Source organism: Vipera ursinii (assembly GCF_947247035.1).
Source record: "Vipera ursinii genome assembly, chromosome: Z".
Classification (NCBI taxonomy): Eukaryota; Metazoa; Chordata; class Lepidosauria; order Squamata; family Viperidae; genus Vipera; species Vipera ursinii.
The window spans coordinates 28,949,733-28,970,362 of record NC_139517.1 but is presented as its reverse complement, the minus strand read 5'-3'; the positions used below and the strand labels follow the sequence as shown (position 1 = coordinate 28,970,362).

At 41.9% G+C, this 20,630-nt stretch overlaps 1 protein-coding gene across 5 annotated transcripts in view; it reads right to left on the bottom strand.

Moving 5' to 3' along the window:
* The window catches only part of HDAC5 (histone deacetylase 5), a 176,944-nt gene that overhangs the window by 137,909 nt on the left and 18,405 nt on the right, over nt 1-20,630 (bottom strand). For 2 of the 5 annotated variants that reach the window (XM_083378654.1, XM_083378653.1), the window contains one exon: nt 1,712-1,783. In XM_083378654.1, coding sequence (XP_083234780.1) covers nt 1,712-1,783 — 72 coding nt within the window. Of the gene's footprint in view, nt 1-1,711; nt 3,057-3,822; nt 3,879-20,630 lie in introns of those variants that run through there. The other 3 variants (XM_083378652.1, XR_014494321.1, XM_083378651.1) reach the window with 3 other exon arrangements.

Below are 20,630 nucleotides of genomic sequence, written 5' to 3'. Positions count from 1 at the left end.
AATGGAGTGATGGTGATGATGTTGTTGTTGTTGTTCGAAGGGACTCTGGAGGTTATTAGTCCAACCCCCTGCTCAGGCAGGAAACCCTATACCATTTTAGACAAATGGGTGTCCAGTCTCTTCTTAGAAACTTCCAGTGTTGTAGGCGTTCACAGCTTCTGAAGGCAGATTGTTCCACTGGTTAATTGTTCTAACTGTCAGGAAGTTTCTCCTTAGTTCTAGGTTGCTTCTCTCTTTCATTAGTTTCCATCCGTTGCTTCTTGTCCTGCCTTCAGGTGCTTTGGAGAATAGCTTGACTCCCTCTTCTTTGTGGCAACCCCTGAGATATTGGAACACTGCTATCATGTCACCCCTCATCCTTCTCTTTATTAAACTAGACATACCCAATTCCAGCAACCATTTCTTATGTTTTAGCCTCCAGTCCCCTGATCATCTTTGTTGCTCTTCTCTGTACTCTTTCTAAACACCTTTTTTTATATTGTGGTGACCAAAACTGGATGCAGTATTCCAAGTGTGGCCTTACCAAGGCATTGTAAAGTGGTATTAACACTTCACATGATCTTGATTCTATCCCTCTGTTAATGCAAATGCAACACACTGCTGGCTCATATTTAAGTGATTGTCTACTAGGACTCCGAGATTCCTCTCACAGTTGCTACTATTGAGCAAGGTACCACCTATACTATACCTGTGCATTTGGCTTCTCTTTTTCCACCATTGAATTTCATTTTAAATAAATAATCTATGCAGATTAACTAAGATCGTGTTTGCATAAGTAGTTTTATAGTTGACAGAATACAACTTATAGGACCCAGATGCTTTTTCATTTTGAATTGAAATGCATTTTCTATTTTAAAAAAATCCAACAAATAGAACATCCTTTTTTGCCTATTTCCCTAATTTTATTAATCATGCCTTATGCAAAAAACAGTAGAATCAATGGGATCAAATCTATATATTTTGCAAATTTCAATCAAAGGAATGAATTAACCAGAAGATATTCAAATGACTTCCACATTTAACTAAGATTAACAAAGTAATTACCACTTCTATTTAATTTTAAAAATCGATGCTAACCTCAAATTCTGTTTCTTGAGCATGACATCCTAATTTTCAAAATTTCAAATTAGGATGCCATAATGCCTGTCCATGGAATATATAATATGACTATATGTAATAATAATGAAAAGCATACACAAATGAAGCTATTTTTTATTGAGGTCTTTCAGTAATGAGCAAAACAATGAAAACAAATGGTAAGGTAGAACTTTGGAAGACATAATTCTACTAATGGATTTCTTAAAAAAATGCAGGGTCTCAACTTTGCTAAGAAAGTCAGTACCTATTTTTCTAGTGAGACAAGAAGCTTCTGCAGTTCTTCAATGCTAAAAAGCCATGACTCTTCCTATGACTAGGAACACTCTTTGTTGCCTACATTCATGGCTAAGTTCTTGGGTCAAGCTTGATTCAAATTCAATAAGGAAATATGAAAACATATAACTAAGAATATAAACATACCAAAGAGCTGTATATATTATTTCAAGGAACAAGCAATATTTGCACATTTAATCTACCATCTGTCTCATATGAAATGCCATGTCCCTTTGCTGCAAACTCAGCTAAAAATCCCGGCCACTCAAATCAGAAACTAACCACATATTTGATTGTTTCAACCTTAAAGACAGATTTCATAGATCTGCATAAGGCTTACCTGCCACAGGTATGGCATGGATCTGTGCCCGTGTCAGGAGTTCCAACGATGGCTCACGTCCAGAAACTCCATCTGAAGAGAAACATGATTCAGTTTCGTAAATTGTCTGCAACATCTCTGGCAGTCCCCACACTGAGGATACAAGAAGCATGCCAAAGAACAATTATGCACTGTCGTTATTCCACTTCAGTTTGCCTTGATGACAATCCTTTGCCCAACTAAAGCCTTCAAGGGGTGTCTCTTGTTATGCTAGACTGTCAGCTCAAACCATCCAACATCTCCTAAAACAGTTGCAAGCATGCAGGCATCCATCCTCCTTGGATAAGACTATCCTTTAAAAAGTTAAATTGTTTCACAGCAATGGAGTGGTGCCGTGTTGAGGAAATCTCCAAGACCAAATCAAAGCTGTCAGGAGAGAAAACAAAAATATTTGCAGATGAAAATCTTCTTGCAAGAAGATAGCAGCAGAGGTGAAAACTCTTTCATCCACACCAGATTGAAAGGGAGAGGATTTGCAAGACACAGGAAGAGGCAGAGGCAAAAGATAATGGAAAAGAAGGAAATGACTTATAACTTAGCCATTATTTATTTTACTTTGAAAAGGACAGATTTAGCAACATCTTCTTAGATCTCAGGAGAAGTTTCTAAAAAACAGAACATCCCTAAAGTGATAGATATATTTTGAAGAGGTTCCTGAAAAATAGAGGAACAGTTCCTTGCCATTCTTAGAAGCGGCCCATTTTTATAAGATGCAAAAGTTCGCTCCAGTCACACAATTGTTTCCCAACCCAGTCACCGAATGAGATGGCTTCTGCTGGGGGTGACCTGAAATAGAATGTCAGGGAGGAACCAGCTATAAATAAACTCAGCTGAGCTTTCACCAAGCACCAAGGGTTCAGGCAAAAGGCGCTGCCTGCCTATCAGAAGCTGGATTTCAACCGGGGATGAGGAAAAAGATTCCCTGAGGGAAAGGCTGTCCGCCTGCCAATTAAGAAAAGGAAGGCGACACAAGAATAAAAGGGAGGGGAATGACCCTTTCTGTGTTCTGGATGCCAGAGTCCACCTACAGACATTGCCTGGCTGGTTAAAACACTTTTTCAAGCACAGAGAACATTGAAAAAAACTGCAGTAAAATGCCAAAGGCTATAATCTTGACTCCATATTTGCAGAAAAGCAAAGTTGAATACAATCTGCTAAAAAAAAAAAAGAAGAAAAAAAACCCACAACAACCAGCCATAACTACAATTATGTCCTTAAAAGCAAAAAGTCTGGGTCTTGGATAAATTATATACACTATGTGTATTAGCATGTATTCTTTATTATCACTGCTCCTAAAGAGTTATCTAGAGCACAGGTGTCAAACTCGACGCGTCACATGACATGTCGTGACGTATCATGACTTTTTTTTGCATTGCCGGAGCTGAGGTGGGCGCGGCCTCTGTATGATGCAACTGGCCTGTGGGCTGGCAGTTTGACACCCCTGATCTAGAAGAATCAGATGAGTTTTATATTTTAGCTGATGTGAACAGCAACATTCATCAAACATTGCTAATTCTGACAAAAGAGCAAAAATGACTTTATTAGCTGAAGAACAGATAAACATGGAGATAAGTAACTAAATTCAGTGAAATTGCTAGAATGGTGTGCTTGTAATTTGATTTTATATTTCTGTTCTTATATTTGCAGTCAATTTGGGAATTCTACAAGTGTGTGGACCAACCTCCAGGATTCTTAATAATGGCCCAACTGTCTAGGGCAGGGGTAGGCAACCTTGGCTCTTTTATGATTTGTGGACTTCAATTCCCAGAATTCCTGAGCCAGCATGGCTCAGCTTGGAAACCTCTCCCTTTCCCCTCAGCATGGCTGGCTCAGGAATTCTGGGAGTTGAAGTCCATGAGTCATAAAAGAGCCAAGGTAGCCTACCCCTGGTCTAGGGAATTACTGGGAACTGAGATTCATCTTGAAGGCACCCAGATTGGAGACAGCTGTAAGAAGACAACAGAAAGTTGTTTCCCATCACCACACTAACCACAACCACACTTTTTATATCTCTAGCATCCTTTCCATAAAAGCAGAGATACACAGCACGTGGCTCTCTATTAACAACTCACATGATACCTTGCCATTGACCATATTAGCTGGGAGACATGACTTGGAATCCAGTATCATCTGGAAGATCAGTTACTTCATTTCTGCTAAATCCTATAACGCAGTCCCACAAAAGATGAAGTATACTTTTTAAAGAACATGAGAATGTAACTATTCAGCACAAAACATTTTAAAGTTAATTAAGCTTCCTCTATTCCTCTTCTGGATACAATATTTCAAGACAGTTCATGGAAATAACTGAAGGTTTTACTGAATATACTTAGAATAAAGAAATGGCATTGAACAAACTTTTACAGCAAAATACTAACTTATAATAATATTTCCATACAAGTGTAGCGTTATCCCCTCAGAGACCGCCAAAGCCCAGGCCCTCCCAGCTCCGCATCCCTCTGTCGCGCTCTGCAGCTGCACTCTCAAGGTGTTAGTAAATTGTCTCTTCTAGCAGAAGCTCACGCGAAGTGAAGAGGTGGCAGATTCTTGTCGTCAAAAGGGGGGCTTTCAGGAACAAAGATGACCAGTCCCTAGCCCCGATAGTCAATACGTGGTGGTATTTAACAGCCCCAGGGAGTCATAGCAGCAATAGTCCATGATTTCCCTGTGACCATTTGGAAACAAGTGGGGTCTGGAAAACCCCGCCTCCAGGCAGCGATAGGAACATGAACAAAGGTAGTTAGCGTTCTGCAGTAACAGCTTGTCCCTCAGGGCAACTCCCCACAATTTCTAAAACTTGCACAAGTACGAATAATCAAAGTTTGGATGGCCACTAGTCTCCAAAGCAGCAACGACCAGCCTCTCCTCCTCTTCTGTCGTTGCTCATAATCTCAGGTCTTGTCAGTGTCAAATCCCTCCCCCCTATCCTTTATTGTTAAAATCTGAATTTAGCAACCCCAGCAACTTTCTCTCTCCTCACACTCTCTCTCTTGCCTCCGCTTGGGAAAGAAAGCAGTAAAATTCCACCTTCTCACTCTCTCCTTCCCCCCTCCTTCATAGAAAGGGATCAGCTTAAAACCCCCAATCCCTCTTCGACTTCACCTGGTCTTTGTCCGACAACAGCAACCACCCTCACCCCCTTTCTTTCCTTCCACCCGATCCATGCCCTCCATGCCCGCCGCGCCCAAAACCAGCAGCAGCTGTCTGAGCTTCCCTCTTCAGGCCAGGCTCCTGCAAAGCCTTTCAGCCAACCCCGCTACACAAGTAAATACAATATTCCTGAACTTCACAACCAGGTAGATCTGCACACTTATCAGACTAAGTAAGGGGCCACATCTGGCTTATGGGCTCTAATAAACAGCCAGTTTGGTCTAGCAGTTAAGGCATCAGGCTAGAAAATAGGAGAATGTGAGTTCTAGTCCCACATTATGTATGAAAGCCGGCTGGGTGATCTGGGGTCAGTCACTTCTCTCAGGCCAACCTACCTCACAGTATTGTTGTTATGAGTAAAATAGGAGAAGGGAAGACGTATCAGATATGTTTGCTGCCTTGAGCTATTTATAAAAATAATAAAGGGAGGGGAAAAATAGAATGATTCAGTAGCAACAATTCTGAACTAGATGGAGAGCTAATCTAATGTTGCTGGTAAAGCAGCATTATCTACATACTTCCCTATGATGCTGAAATCATAGATTATAAAAAGAAATGAAGTTCTTTCTCCTTAAGAGCAGATCACATGGTGATCTGAGGCCTGCAGTTTTAACCAACAGGTTTAAGCTGTTGATCTTTTCTGAGGTCTCTTTTAAAAATAGCTCTTCCTCAAGCTTCACCTACTTTTTAGACCTGCCTATCCTACAGCATAGAATAGGGACTGACATAAGAGATTTGAGAGGTGGAACCATAGATTGCAACCAGATCCAAGTCAATTTGTTGGCCCACTAAAGCCAACATCTGCTTCTCTTCAATAGGTTTTTTGGGTAAAGTTGGTATTCTAAACTTGGTAGAATATTTTCTCATTGAATTTAAACCTATAAAGCTTATATGGCAGAGGGCCAGTATTTGCAGAACCACCTTTCTTCCATTGTCTCAGCTTGTCCCACCACATTTAGCAAAAAGGACTTCCTACACAGCACTTTTATCAAACAATGTCATCTTATTGTACCTTGGAATTGGGCCTTCCCAGTGGCAGTGCTTGTTCATGACATCCCCCACCTTGAGATTCGAATGACCCCCCAACCCTGTTAGTCTTTTGCAAGGCACTGAGACCTGGTTGTTTTCCCAGACATCTGGATCAAAATAAGGAAAATTACCTTTATAGAAATATGCAAGAATTGTTTCCTAGGCAAAGAGCCCAGAAACATTTGTAAGCCACTTGCAACATTACAGTATTCAAAAGCTGCTCAGGTAGAGTGATGCACTGATGCACTGAAATATAAGACTGGGGAGGAGCTACAGCACAATCAGATTTGTAAGATGCTGTTATTATAGCTAATTTCAATAAAAGTAGTTCCAGGTCTTTCTATGGAATTGATTTTCTGGTTTGGTTTACTTAGAGGGGATGACAGGAAGGTAGATTAGCTACAGGACGGTAAATTAGCATGTGTTTTTTTCGGAGTGGAGTTAATATTTTATCCTTTGGTGCCAGGGGCTATATGTCATGGTTTTGTCTTTTAATCTTTGTACGCTGCCCAGAGTTGCTTACGCACAGCTAAACAAACAGACAGACAAACCGTCCTGTCACCCATTATGAATACAATTAAATATACTGAGCTACCTGCATTTATTGTAATCAGAGATTCTTCTTCTCCCTCTTGGATTCTCTCACTGCAAAACATCAGGTTACAGGAATCTGCAGGAATCTCTCTCTTATGTACAAGATTTTACATTAAGTTCCTCCATACCATCATTACAGCAGAATAGCAGAATTGCTTAATGTGTTTACTGCATGCAGTAGTGGATTGCTAGATCATTTTCAGATGCAGAGTGGGTTTGCAAAATAGGTCACTACAATTCCATTTTCCAGATAGAATTAAAATGAGGGAAGACAGTATAATTCAAGACAGAGAAACTTTTAACTTCTCTCGGTCCCATTATAATACCAAACTGACCCAGAAAGCTAGACACATATGGCAATTCAGTTATTTTGCATGCTTAAAGATCTAAGTTTAATTCCATACAGCACAAGGATAGGCCTACAATTAATCCTCTATAAAATACTGGAGAAGTACTATTAATGGGCAACATTTAGTAAATGGGCAGAAAGATGCATATACCCTAGGTTGCCTAACCTAATATAGCCAACACTGTGATAAGTACAGGAAGTCCTTAACTTATAACCATTTGTTTGGTGTTTGTTCAAAGTTACAATGGCACTGAAACTTATGACCTTTTTTCACATAACTGTTGTAACATCCCCATGGTCATTTGATCAAAATTTGGACCCTTGGCAACTGGTGTGTATTTATGACGACTGCAATCTCCCACAGAAGCCTGATTCACTTAACAACTGTGCTACTAACTTAACAACTGCAGTAATTCACTTAATAACTGTGGCAAGAAAGGTAAAAAGAGGCAAAATTCACTTAACTGCCTTGCTTGGCAACATTTGAGGCTTAATTGTGGTCATAAATAAAAAACTACCTGTATAATCAATAGTCTGACTTGGTATAGGTAGTTCTCAATTTATGACTACAATTTTTGTTGCTAAGCAACATGGCCAATTTTATGACATTTTTATCTGATTGTTAAGTAAATCATACAGTTGATCCCAGCTTCCCCCACTGACTTTTTTTTTACATTCCCCAGTAACTTGTTAGAAGACAGCTGTGAAGATTACAAATGGTGATTATATGAGCCTGGGATGCTGCAACCATCATAAATAAATCTATGCCAAGCACTCAAATTTTGATCACATGACTTTAGGAATGCTGTGATGGTCATAGTATGAAGACTAAATTGCAAGTCACTTTGTTTAGTATTTCTGTTGTAACTTTGAACGGTTGCTAAATGAACAGTTTTCAGTTGAGGACTATCTGTTTATAGCTTCTCCCTTATGTACCCAAAATTACTTTGCTCGTTCTCCCTATCTCACATATTACAGGAATAGATCAGAGCATGCTTATCCCTGCAGCCATTTGGATATTTCTAGGCAGGTCAAGAGCACAGCCTGTATTTACCAGCATGTTATTTCAAAGCCAGAGTTTTAAAATAGCCCTGTGTTATTTATAGACATTAAGCCTACTCGGTCCCTCTGTCTACACTCCACCTCATGTCCTTTTAGACAACGTCAGAAAAGTTATTTATGTAGACATGAGTGGATGGGAAACCATTGGAGCCCTTTCATCCATCCACACACCTCTCCTTGCATGTCTAGCCTTTTGGATCAAGTCAAAAGAGAGTGTCACAATAGAAGGAAAGTAGATACTACATAACCCTCTCATCACACCTTAAGGCCTTGATTTTAGTTTTAGATGGAGAGTCACATACCACAAGTCTTTCCACCTTTTACCAAGCCAATCCTTGCCAGCCATGGGTAATGCAGTAAAATAAAAATATGTATGCACAACTTCATTAAGCACTTTATTTTCAAAATCTAAGTAGGGTATTTGAGGGAGATAGACAGACAGACCACCGCACAGGCAGATAAATATTATTTGTTATTCATCTATCTCGGGGAACTGGAAATCAAGAGACGCAGATTTTGTTAGTGCAATATTATATTTTCCTACACATCAACTGTATTTAAAAAAAAACAAAAATCTAACTCAAGTATGGAATGCTTTTCCATAACGAATGTATTGCAATTGTCATGCAGTAAAAAATTGCCCAAATGCCAACAGTACTCAAAAAAGAAAACTGCATCAAGTGCTGCAGAAATAAGGAAGAACAAAAAGTTCCCAAATATAGCAAACAAAAGAAACAGATATGCAAAAAAATTAAAAATATTTAATATAGTGGTACAGCTAAAAATGCACTGTTTGTCTTTATTAGATGCAGCATTGTTTTAAACTTTTTTTTCTGTTTCTGTCCTTTTTTTTATTCTAGGATTACTTGTTCTTCCTTCCTTACTCATGTGTATAGATCTGCAGGTTTATATCACCAGCAGAGATCACTCCCCCCTTCTTTTAATACCTTATTTAAGAAAGATTGAGAATTTCTTCCCATTGTTTATAAAAGAAAAACAGAGTGATGTAAGAGAATAGCTGTCCCAGGACAAGCCCAAACAACATTTTCCCTATGATGAATACACATTATTGTGATGGGTTTTTTTTTAAATCCTTTTTTTTTCTTTCAGTGCCTAGCCAGAAGTCCCTAAGAAGCCAGCAAGCAAGATCGAATGCAATAACTAAAAAATATCTCTCTCAGTGAGGAATTTTTATTTTCTACTTCACTGTTTTGTGTAATTTTTCACTTCTGCTTCTCAGTGCATAGGATGAACCTTGTTCTTTTGAAGATACATATTTGGTGATGTTCCCTGTTAAGACTCAGGAATAAAGGAGTCATTTCTCTTCTAGATATCCTACACTCTAAAATATTCAATTTACAAAGAAAAATGAAAGCATAGATGGAAAAATAAACGTAAAATCACTGCATATTCATAGATTTGTGGCTGAAATTTTATTTTCCCAATGCAAACTATAAAACAGTATGGTTTTTACATTCTTCAAAAAAATTCAGAAATTTAGCTGACATGGTTTTTCCAAACAGCTGCGTATTTGGTGATGGTATTTCTTATTTTGTCAAGACAGACCAGTGGTTGCTTTGTAACATTATCTTCCACTGGTTTATATTTATAAAGCTAAGCTGGGCTGTCTAGAGTTGCTGTTATAAATACCTAATTAAACTCTTAGCTACCTTGTCATGCATTCTGGTATGGCATCATTCCACAGAATTGTGCAGTCTAATCTGAGAATGCAACAAGAGGATCATTGATTGTACTGATATCAAAAACCCATAAATATAAATATAAAATGTAAGAAACCAAATTATACCTGATTAGCCTGGTATTCTAAAATTAGCCAACCAGAAGGATCTGGGAAGCTCACAAGCAAGGCAAAAATGCTCTTATGATGTTGCTTCCCAGTAACAAAACATATACTGTCCCTGGAAAAAGAAGTTTCATTTAGCAACTAAAACTAAAATAACTGATTAAAGTCAGTATTATAAGTTAGTTTCCATGACACACTTAATCTTGCTTAACTCAGCAACACTTCACTTAATTCTACGGTCCAGAGTTTTAACCCAAGACTAATACATTAATATGCAATAACCTGTAAAACATAGCCAAACAGAGCTAAGGTTTTGCCAGGGTAGTTGGGCAAAACGTCTATTGAGAACCTACTTTTCCCTTATGCTATTGGGCAGAGCTGGAAAATAAGCTGCTACAATCACAAAGTTTCATCAGCATTTGCTTGCTGATTTCTCAATCTGAATCACTAGAAGCATGGAGGTAAGCAAGTATATGGGAACAAGGAGCAGCTGTAGGTTGAGATGGTGATGATGTTAGGCTTCTTTGCTAGGGCTAATTATGGGCATTGATACTACATCCATGAAATCATTTAGTCTCTCACCTTAAGCTCATGAGTGAACTCATGCATTCAGCAATTCTGGGCCAAACAGAAGAAGAAGGGAGAATTCCTTAATATACTGTCAAATCACTCTAGGAAGAGACCAATCAGGACAGTAAGATTTTTACCTAATCTCGAATAAACGGTGGCCGAATCATAAGGAAGTAGTTACAATCTTATTGTAAGTGCATGAATTACCAAAGAGAAAAATGCAGAGAACAATTCTGCAACCTGAAATATTATACAGCATAATTTATGAATGTAGCAAAATAAGATGCTAGATTGGATCTGACCACATCATATTGCAATGAGGATTATATTTAATAATATTTAACTGCATTAGAAACTGCCCATAAAACCAACACAGTTTCGAAAGACTCGGAAGGAACCTCCTTCTCTTTGATATGCTAAGTTTCTATTTATAAAAAGTGAACGCAGGACCATTCAGAACTATTATTTCTTCACCAGGAGTCCAAAGTGAAATTTCTGTTCTACTATGTTAGGAATTTTCACCTTCTGCCACTTAGATAATTGAATGTATAAATTAAATTTGAATAGTTCTGAGAAAAAAAGGTAAGAAGGCTCAGTTAATTAGCATCTCACCAAAGACATAAATTTTTCAACATTTTTCTAAACTTCCAATTATACTTTTGCTACTTAGTATGCCAGTTACAATCTAAGTGCTCTCTAAAAACACATGGACAAAATTCCAGAATTCTCAAACATAATTTGCCTGGGGAATTCTAGAACAATAATGCTAGGATACCAAGGCTGGGGAACTTAATTTTGCTTTTGTTAATATTCTCTGTACATTTCAGAATTGTAAATTAATATGTTGGAGATGGCAGCTATAGGGAAATCTCATGCATTTTCATAAGGGTTTCTATTTAGTTGCAATATCTTTCGGCTGTATCTCTCCAAAAAGGCCGAACTACAGCAGATTTGCAGCTTGTCAGCGGCAATCAGGCTCCCCAACTTTACTCTGGAATTCCAGAGTTGGAAAGAGGAAGGGCAGTGCTACGTTTGCAGGCCTGGTGGTACATGCTGGAAAGCCTCCTGCTTCCCTCCGCAGCTATCTCCTTTGGAGCTGTCCTGATTCTGACAGGCCTGCTGGCATAGATCCGCCAGCTTCGTCCTGCAAAGCATGGCTCACCTGACCCTCTTGCTTGCCGCAATGCCGGTGGGCCTGTCAGAATTAGGACAGCTCCGAAAGAGGTAACTGTGGAGGATGGGGGGGAAAGCAGGAGGTTTTTCAGCAGGTGCCACCAGGCCTGCAAATGTGGCGCTACCCCTCCACTTTCCAACCTCAAAATTGCAGAGCAAATTTGGGCAGCTTCTGAGTGCCCCTGACAAGCTGCATATCATGCAGCCTTTAGTCAGGGCTGTCAGCATGGCAGCAGTTGGGAGTGCCACTTTGCAGGATGGAGGTACTACAAGTCCTGCCCTAGCTATGATGAGGAGCAGCAACTGGATCTGTGCCCAGCGGGCAGGAAGGAACCGAAGGGGCACGGTGGCTGGGCTACCTTCTGGCCTGCTAGATTCCGGGTTTTCCTTTGATTATGGGTTGGGATGGGCCGGCCCCTCGCTGTCTCCAGGGTGGCCCAAGGCCAAATGTACACACCCCGCAGGCATATCTATCCCCTCTTCTCTTCGGTGTAGCCGCAACTGACTCCTTTCCCCAGGCTGTGTGTAGCTTCCAAAAGCACTAGTCAGCTGGAGCCTCTGCAGATCCTGGGTGCTCAGATGAGTCCCAGCAACACCGCGGCTCCAGCTGGCTCTCCCACAGGCCTTTGCTGCATTGCCGCCGCTTCAGATCATACACTTTTACACTTTTTTTTACAGTGCTTTTCAACCCATTGTAAGTGTATCACCTTCCAGGTGCCGATGTACCACCAGTGGTACGCTACCACCAATTGAAAAGCCCTGTCCTAGAAAACCATGCCAATCAGTATATTGTTCATCTGGAATAAGGTGGTATGAGGCAGTTTTTATTTCCATTTAAACTGGCTAATGATTAAGAGGGATGATTAGCTGCCACTCAATTATTGTACTCTGGAGAGAAGGACTTATCCATCTCCTAAGTTCAGCAAAGGAGTGAGATGTTGTGCATAGTTTCAATTGCCTTGTTCTTTCTCATATTTGTTTATCTATGCAAGCTGTATTGCTATAGGTAATCTCAGTTTGATTGCTACTTTTCTCTTGTTTTTTTCCATTTAAATATTTACACATAGTCCTCAACTTATGACAGGTCAGTAAGTGACTGTTTAAAGTTACAGCAGCCCTCCCCCCCCAAAAAAGCTACCCATAAACTGGTCCAAAGTTAAGGGCCACTGCAACACCCCTGATGCCATTCATTCTTACTACAAGGATACTGCAGACCCTATCTATCTCCCACCCCCATCCCACTGAGTCCCCACAGGCCTTCAGCCTCTTCCCACCTCACTGGACATCATATCCTCCTCTTCACTCATTTTTCATAGAATCCCAAAGCTCAGGAGTCAGCCTAGAGAAGTAATACAAGCCACTCTGTTGCTGGAACACATGGTCCAATCCTAGTAGACACCATTTTTAAAGCAGCTACACTGAAATGTCGCTGATAGGAAAATGGTGGTGATTCCAGGGGTGCACAGTGCAGCCAACAATGGACTGCTTTGCTTTGCTCCACCAACATATTTTTTCAATGCAGCTGCTCAGAAAATGATGGATTCTGGAATTGCATCATGTGGCCTAGCAAAGGAGCAGCCTGTTCCCCTTCCTTCCCCTGACCTCTGAAGAGCTTCAAGAGATTTATTTATTTATTTAATTAAATTTCTATACCGCCCTATTCCCGAAGGACTCAGGGCGGTTTACAGGGCAGCATAAAATACAATATAAAAGATAATATAAATTAAATACATTAAATTAATTAAGCCCAATTAAAACAATATTTAAAAAGCTAAAAACCCTTCAGTCCAGGCCTGATAGATCGAAAAACCAGGTATTCAGGTCCCGGCGAAATGAACGCAGATCGGGGGCGGTCCTAAGTTCCACGGGTAAATCATTCCAGAGGGCAGGCGTGCCCACAGAGAACGCTCTTCCCCTAGGAATAACCCGCCGGCATTCCTTAACCAGCGGTATCCTGAGAAGGCCCTCCCTGTGGGAGCACATGGGACAAAGGGAGCTTGATGCCGGCAGCAGGTGTTCCCTCAGCGAACCCGGACCCAAGCCATTAAAGGCTTTATAGGTCATCACCAGCACCTTGAATCTCACCCGAAGGGCAACCGGAAGCCAATGCAGCTCGCGGAGTAGAGGTGTTACATGGGAGTATCGGGAAGCCCCCATCACAACTTGCGCGGCCGTATTCTGCACCAGTTGAAGCCTCCGAGTGGTCCTCAAGGGCAGCCCCATGTAGAGAGCGTTGAAGTAGTCTAAACAGGAGGTCAAGAGCGCATGAGTGACTGTGCGTAGGGCATCTCGGTCCAGATAGGGTCGCAACTGGCACACCAGGCGAACCTGGGCAAAAGCCCCCCTGGTCACGGCTCCTATATGATCTTCTAAACTGAGCCATGAATCCAGGAGGACGGCCAAGTTGCGAGCCCTATCAACGGGGGGTAACACCTCACCCCCCATAGTTAACGATGGACAAAACTGGTTTTCCCGAGATGCCGGTATGCACAGCCACTCAGTCTTGGCAGGATTGAGTCGGAGCCTGTTTCTCCCCATCCAGACCCGAACCGCCTCCAGGCAACGGGACATCACGTCGAGGGCATCAATGAGTTGGTTCGGGATGGAAAGGAAAAGTTGGGTATCATCAGCGTACTGATGATACCCCACCCCGAAGCCACGAATGATCTCATCCAGCGGCTTCATATAGATGTTGAACAAGAGGGGAGGACCGACCCCTGAGGAGCTCCACAAACGAGAGGCCTCGGGGTGGACCTCTGCCCTCCCATCAACACTGACTGCGAATGGCCCAGGAGGTAGGAGAACCACCGTAAAACAGTGCCCCCCACTCCCAACCCCCCGAGACGTCGCAGCAGGATACCATGGTCGATGGTATCAAAAGCCGCTGAGAGATATAAAAGGACTAGGACAGAGGAACAACCCCTGTCCCGAGCCCGCCAGAGATCATTCATCAGCGTGACCAATGCCGTCTCCGTGCTGTACCCGGGCCTGAAACCCGATTGGTGTGGGTCCAGATAATCAGTTTCCTCCAGGAACAGAGGAAGCTGATGCACCACCACACTCTCAACAACCTTCGCCAAAAAGCGAAGGTTGGAGACCGGACGGTAGTTATTTAAAACAGCCGGGTCCAGGGCAGGCTTCTTGAGAAGGGGTCTCACCACCGCCTCCTTCAAGGCGGCAGGAAAGACACCCTCACTCAAAGAGGCAGATATCACTGCCTGGAACCAGCCAGGAGGGGCACGGGTCCAATAAACAGGTGGTAGAGCTCAGCCTCCCCATAATCCTGTCCACCTCCTCGGGAGTCACAGGATCAAACTCAGTCCAGATAATACTACTCTCAAGACCGTTCGATTCCTCCCCATCAGACTCTGCCCAGTCAGCGTCCAACCCGGTCCGAATTTGAGCAATTTTGTCTGCCAGATGCTGGCTGAACTCCTCGGCCCACCCCTGTAAGGGCTCCTCCCTCACCTCCTGATTAAGGAGGGAACGAGTTACCCTAAACAGGGATGCCGGGTGATTATCTGCGGACACGATGAGGGCCGCGAAGTGATTAGACCTTGCCGTCCTCATCACCGCGAGATAAGGCCTAATAAAAGATCTTAGTCGCAATCGGTCAGATTCAGATCGGCTGGATCTCCAACAGCTCTCCAGACTCTGTCTCCGACGCTTCATCTCCCGTAGCTCCGCAGAAAACCATGGAGTCCAACGAGATCTGCGCTGGGTCAGGGGTCGCAAGGGTACAACACGGTCAAGTGCCTCGGTGGCGACCCTCTTCCAAGCCTCCACCAAGTCATCGACCGGGCTGTGAGTGAGGGAGATAGGTATAGACCCAAGCGCCGTCTGGAACCGTTCTGAATTCATCAGGCGCCTGGGGCGGAACCACCTGGTCAGCTCCACAGCCCAGCAGCGAGGGGTAGCCTATTGGAAGACCAACCGTAAGAGGTGATGATCGGACGACAGGGGGACAATATTTGGCGAGTCCCCTCCCAGATCATCAAACCACTGCCCAGATAGGAAAACCAGGTCGAGAGTGTGACCCCCTCCATGGGTCAAACTCTGAATTATCTGGGTCAGGTCCATGGCCATCATGGAGGCCATGAACTCCCAAGCTAACTCTGATGACCCGCCCAGGGATGGAAGGTTGAAATCACCCAGAACCATAAGTCTGGGGAATTCAACCACCAGCCCTGAAAGGGTGTCAAGAAGCCCAGGCAGGGCCGTTGCAACACAGCTGGGCACCAGGTATGTCAGCAACAAGCCCAACTGAACCCCAGAGCCACACCTCAGGAGGAGCGACTCACTCCCACCAATCTGTACGACAGTGGTCTCCCGCGGATATAAGGTCTCCCGTATAACCACTGCCACACCCCCGCCCCTACCCTGACCCCACGGCTGGTGTAGCACACAGAAACCTGGAGGGCAAAGATCAGTCAGAGGGACACCTCCCTCTGGGCCCAACCAGGTTTCCATAATGTATGCCAGATCCGCGCATTCCTCCTCGATCAAATCTCAGCGAGGGGAGCTTTGTTCACCACGGATCTGGCATTGAAATACACCAGTCTAAGCTCAGGGATCCGATCTCTCTCACCCCTGGATAAATGGGTAGCATTGTGTGATTGTGATTGAGGGTGGGGAGAAGGCCCAAGCCCTGTGAGGATTGGGGGGGCAGGCAGCCTGTAGGGACTTGGTGGGTAGGGAAGAGGCTCAAGGGCTAGGGGACCCTAAGGGGAAGGAAGCAGAACACGAGGTGTCTCAGAGAGTGTGGGAGGCCTTGGGAGGTCTGTGGCAGGTAGGCCTGGGCCTATGCTAGAACTCTCAAAGCCTCCCCCATCCCTGAGCTCCACCTAATGACCCACACAGTCATTTATCCACTATTTTAGAAGAGCAGGGGGTGAAGGTCATAAAGCAAGGCCATCATGCTTAATAACCATCATCACTTTTACCCTAATGGTCATAACTGGAGAACTACCTGTATTATCCACAAATCTGTTTTTATAGATGGACAATAGTAACTACAGCTGTACAGTTAATGCTCAATACAGCATTAAAAGAACTCACCAAGTAAATCATACTGTAATCATACTGTTCAAAATATATTGAAAGGAAAAAATGAAAAATGAATTTTTGAGCTTAGTAACAAAGTCACCACTCTATTATTGCTTATAAATATAGAATAGGATGGGATGGGATAGGGAGAGGAGAAAATGGGAAGGGAAAAGATCCCTTAAAAATAATATGAATAAGTATCTGATTTTTCTTCTCCTTCAAATAATTTGCAGTATCTAGAAAACATGCTGTAAATGTTTTGATTGTTACTTTTCCTCAGGCTGAGAAACTATGAGAACTCTGAGTCCAATGTTGGGTTGCCTTTCTTTTAGATTTCTTTCTTATAAGATTCTATGATGTGGGTGCTTGTACCTGGTTGTCCAATACGAATAAAGCTTTTTTTTTGTTACGGTATTCATAACTCTAGCATAGAGTCATTGAAAGTTTAGAGGAATGTAAATCATCTTAAAGGCAAATTTTAAGCTTGGATAATTTGCCCAAACAAATATACCACAAATAAGAAAGGAAGAAAGACTAAGATTAAAAGAGGGCAGTGCTAGAGAATAACATTATACTTACCACCTTACTGCGCAGAAAACACATTAGATCAGTGTTTCTTAACCTTAGCAACTTTAATATGTGTGGACTTCAATTTACAGAATTCCCTAGCCAGGCTGAGAAACACTGCATTAGATCAATTATTGCTTATGGATAATTATAATCCCTGCTTATAGATTCAAAACATCTGTTTGGATACCACATCCAACAGAATGCTAGAAGAGATGGGTTTTCTGGTCTACTCCAGCAGCACTGACTTTCTTATGTAAAACAAGATCTGCAATACACAGTAAAAAATATGATTTGAGTGTAGAAGGACCTGCTTATTGCTCTCCCTTTCACTAGATAAATTGTTTTTGCCTCAAACTGTACTGAAGTATACAGAAAACAGTAAGAAAATAGTGGGTGAATTATGAAAAGTCTGGGGAAATGAAGGGCAAAAACACCATGGAGAAATCTCCCCAAACACCTCTTACAGATAGTCATCCAGATTTGAGCAGCACCACCTAGTGGTGCTTGCAGCTGTCTATAAAGTTGCACTTCCCATTTAAATAACCAGCCCCATAGAATATTAATATTTTTCCCCATTTCTTCCCCTACAAGTTAGTAGGGAAGTCTGTGCATAATCAATGCAAGAAGTGCTTTGCAGGCAGGAGAGTACATATGAAGTGCCTCTTTTTGTATCATTAAAGCAACCACTTCATGAAATGGTTGTACATGCACACACTCTCATACATACAGTAGAAACAACCAGAAACAGCTTCTAAAGCAGGGGTGTCAAACTGCTGGCCCATACCCAAAGCCTTGCCCACTCCATTGCCGGCAATTCAAAGAGTCATGATACGTTGCGACATGTCATATGATGTGGCGAGTTTGACACCCGTGTTCTAAAGCAACCTTGCTAGCAATATGGTTACCTTAACAATAAAAACAACCCACTTTGTTTATTCCCCCGATGCTGTGAAGTACTTTTTTTGAAAATTGTATAATTCTATTAAGGAAGCTTAATATTACTTTTTGTTTGTTCTTGGACGTTGGGGGAAAGAATTGGCTAGAAGCTGACAGGCAATAATTTTTTGTCATTCCCCAGGAGTCGAAATTAATTACAGCCTACCTCCTTTAAGACCACTGATCTCTTCATGAAATCATATGAAACAAACTCAGATTGCCAAAATTAAAGTTAAATTCAAATGTTTTTATTTTTGCCTGATAAGCAATTTTGCCACTCAAATACAAAATGGAGTATTTTTAACTAGAACAAACAAAATGCTAAAATAGTTGGTCATTAAAAAAGCACTGACAATGAAGTTGGATGGGATTTCCCCCCCCCCCTTTTAAAAATAATTACAGAATATCTTTGTAGCCTAAGAGATGGAAGGCAAAGTTAGCCAATAACAGCTTACAATATGGAGGAAAAGAAGAAAGATGGATTTGTTTTTTAGGCCTTTGCTTGAATGCTCAAATTAATTTGGAGTTGAGAAGAGTGCTCCTCACTGTACTACACAGATATGCTACTGAAGGAAGGAAAAGAAAAAGGGCAACACATGCTATAAATTATTTAGCCTGGAGATTGACCAAAAAAATTAGACAACAGACAGAATTACCACAGTCCTACTGTTTCCCTCCCCATATTTCACCATGTCCAGATGTCTTGGTAATGGAGTGGAGGGATTTCATCTTTTGACCAGCAATTCTGAAATAAACTGTTTTTCTGCTTCACAGAACCATTTTTTTCTCTCAAATGATTGATCAGCTATGCAGCAAGAAACAAGTGGCTTCTGGAGGTGTTAAACTATACTGAGATTTGCTAAGAAGCACAAATTGCCCATATGCTATATCCTAAGTGAGTTTCAACTCTGGATCAAATTGAGTGGGGAGAATTTGGTGCTGCTTTTTTAATTTATTATCACAGGAAAATGTCAACACTTTAAGTGTACTAAAGACTTACTTAACCTCTGACTTACAAATTTTATTGCTGAATGTTTAGTATAAAAGGTAACGTTCCAAAGATTAGATCTCTAACGGTTGGAATACTTTTCATCATCCTTCCCTTACTCCAATCCACAGTATGTGGCATGCTGAATAAAGAATAAATTTCTTATGTTGCTTTTGGCAAGACATGTAGGAATTTTGCTTTTCCATCCACCTACATGAGCACTGAAAATAATTCATAGCAAAAGGTCTTAAAGCATCCATGAAAAAGTTGAAATTTAGATATCAAAAGGTACTTCACAATGCTGTATATCTCAGGGGTGTCAAACTCCATTTCATTGAGGGCCGCATCAGCATTGCAGTTGCCCTCAGGGGGCCGGGTGGGTATGGCCAGGGTGGGCGTGGCCTACTGGGTGGGCGTGGCCTGAGTGCGTATGGCCTACTGGGTAGGCGTGGCCAGCTTTACATCGTTCGCATCAAGGGTGCCTATGGGGGCCTGGGCAGGGGTGGGGCAGATCTGAGGGTCTCTGGCAGAAGAAGGGTCTCTGGGCCAGGGCCAAGGCAGTGGGGGCCGTTCCCTCACTGTTTCCAGGATGGCATCGTGGGCCACATGAAACCACTTCGCGGGCCGGATCCGGCCCCCGGGCCTTGTGTTTGACATGTCTGGTATATCTTATGCCCCTCCCACCTATATTCACTAATATAATACTCACTAATAAAGGAAAAAAGTTGGATTTTTGAAAAAAAAGTGATAAAAATTAAATTTCATATACACATTGGGAGGTTCTTTGCAAGCTCTTTTCCCCACAATTCTGTGGCCTTGAGCTATGCTTTCCAGCAGAATAACTAAGGTATTCTAGCTCTTTCTGCACTACAACTCCCAGAAGCTTTAGTGAATAATACTGCAAGTTGTAGTTCAGTAATATTCCAATATTCTTGCTTTAGGAATACCTATAGCATTGCTCTTGCCAAATTACAGTATTTTAGTCACTTTGTCATCAACTTCTAGAGTTTTAAACAGTCTTTTTGATTCCTTTCTCCATGACCCTTTGATCTGAAAACCTTGTGTACAGTGGACTTCAGACTTCTTGTATGCAAAGCCTGTGTACTGTCACCAAAGTGCAGCTCCCAACCTAGTAATGAGAGACATGTACTCTTTCCATCCCTGGAGCATTCTGATACATTTTAGTATTTTTTTTTAAAAAAAAGTGTGATTTAGGTAGAAATACTTAGCACAACCTAAGGCTCACCCATCGTTCCCTCTCTCCTTGCGACTTTTTCTAATGCAGACAAATAATAATAACAAATTTGGTTTTGCATTAATGTAAGTGTCAATGAGTTGGAAACGACTAGCACGCATGTGCGGGGGAACCTTTACCTTTATCTTTAAGTGTCAATGTAAGCTTATGTGAAACATTCCAAACACAAGAAAAAAAGCTTCAGGAAAATAGGAAGCTTATTTCTACCACCATGTGTAATACAAAAGTATAGTAGGGAGAAGGACTAAAAGGAAAAAAAAAAACCGAACAAGCAGACAGAAAGTCCTTACTTCACCTGAACATATCTAGACATGCCAGTTAAATCCGCAGGGCTCAGCAACAAAAGAGGCTGTA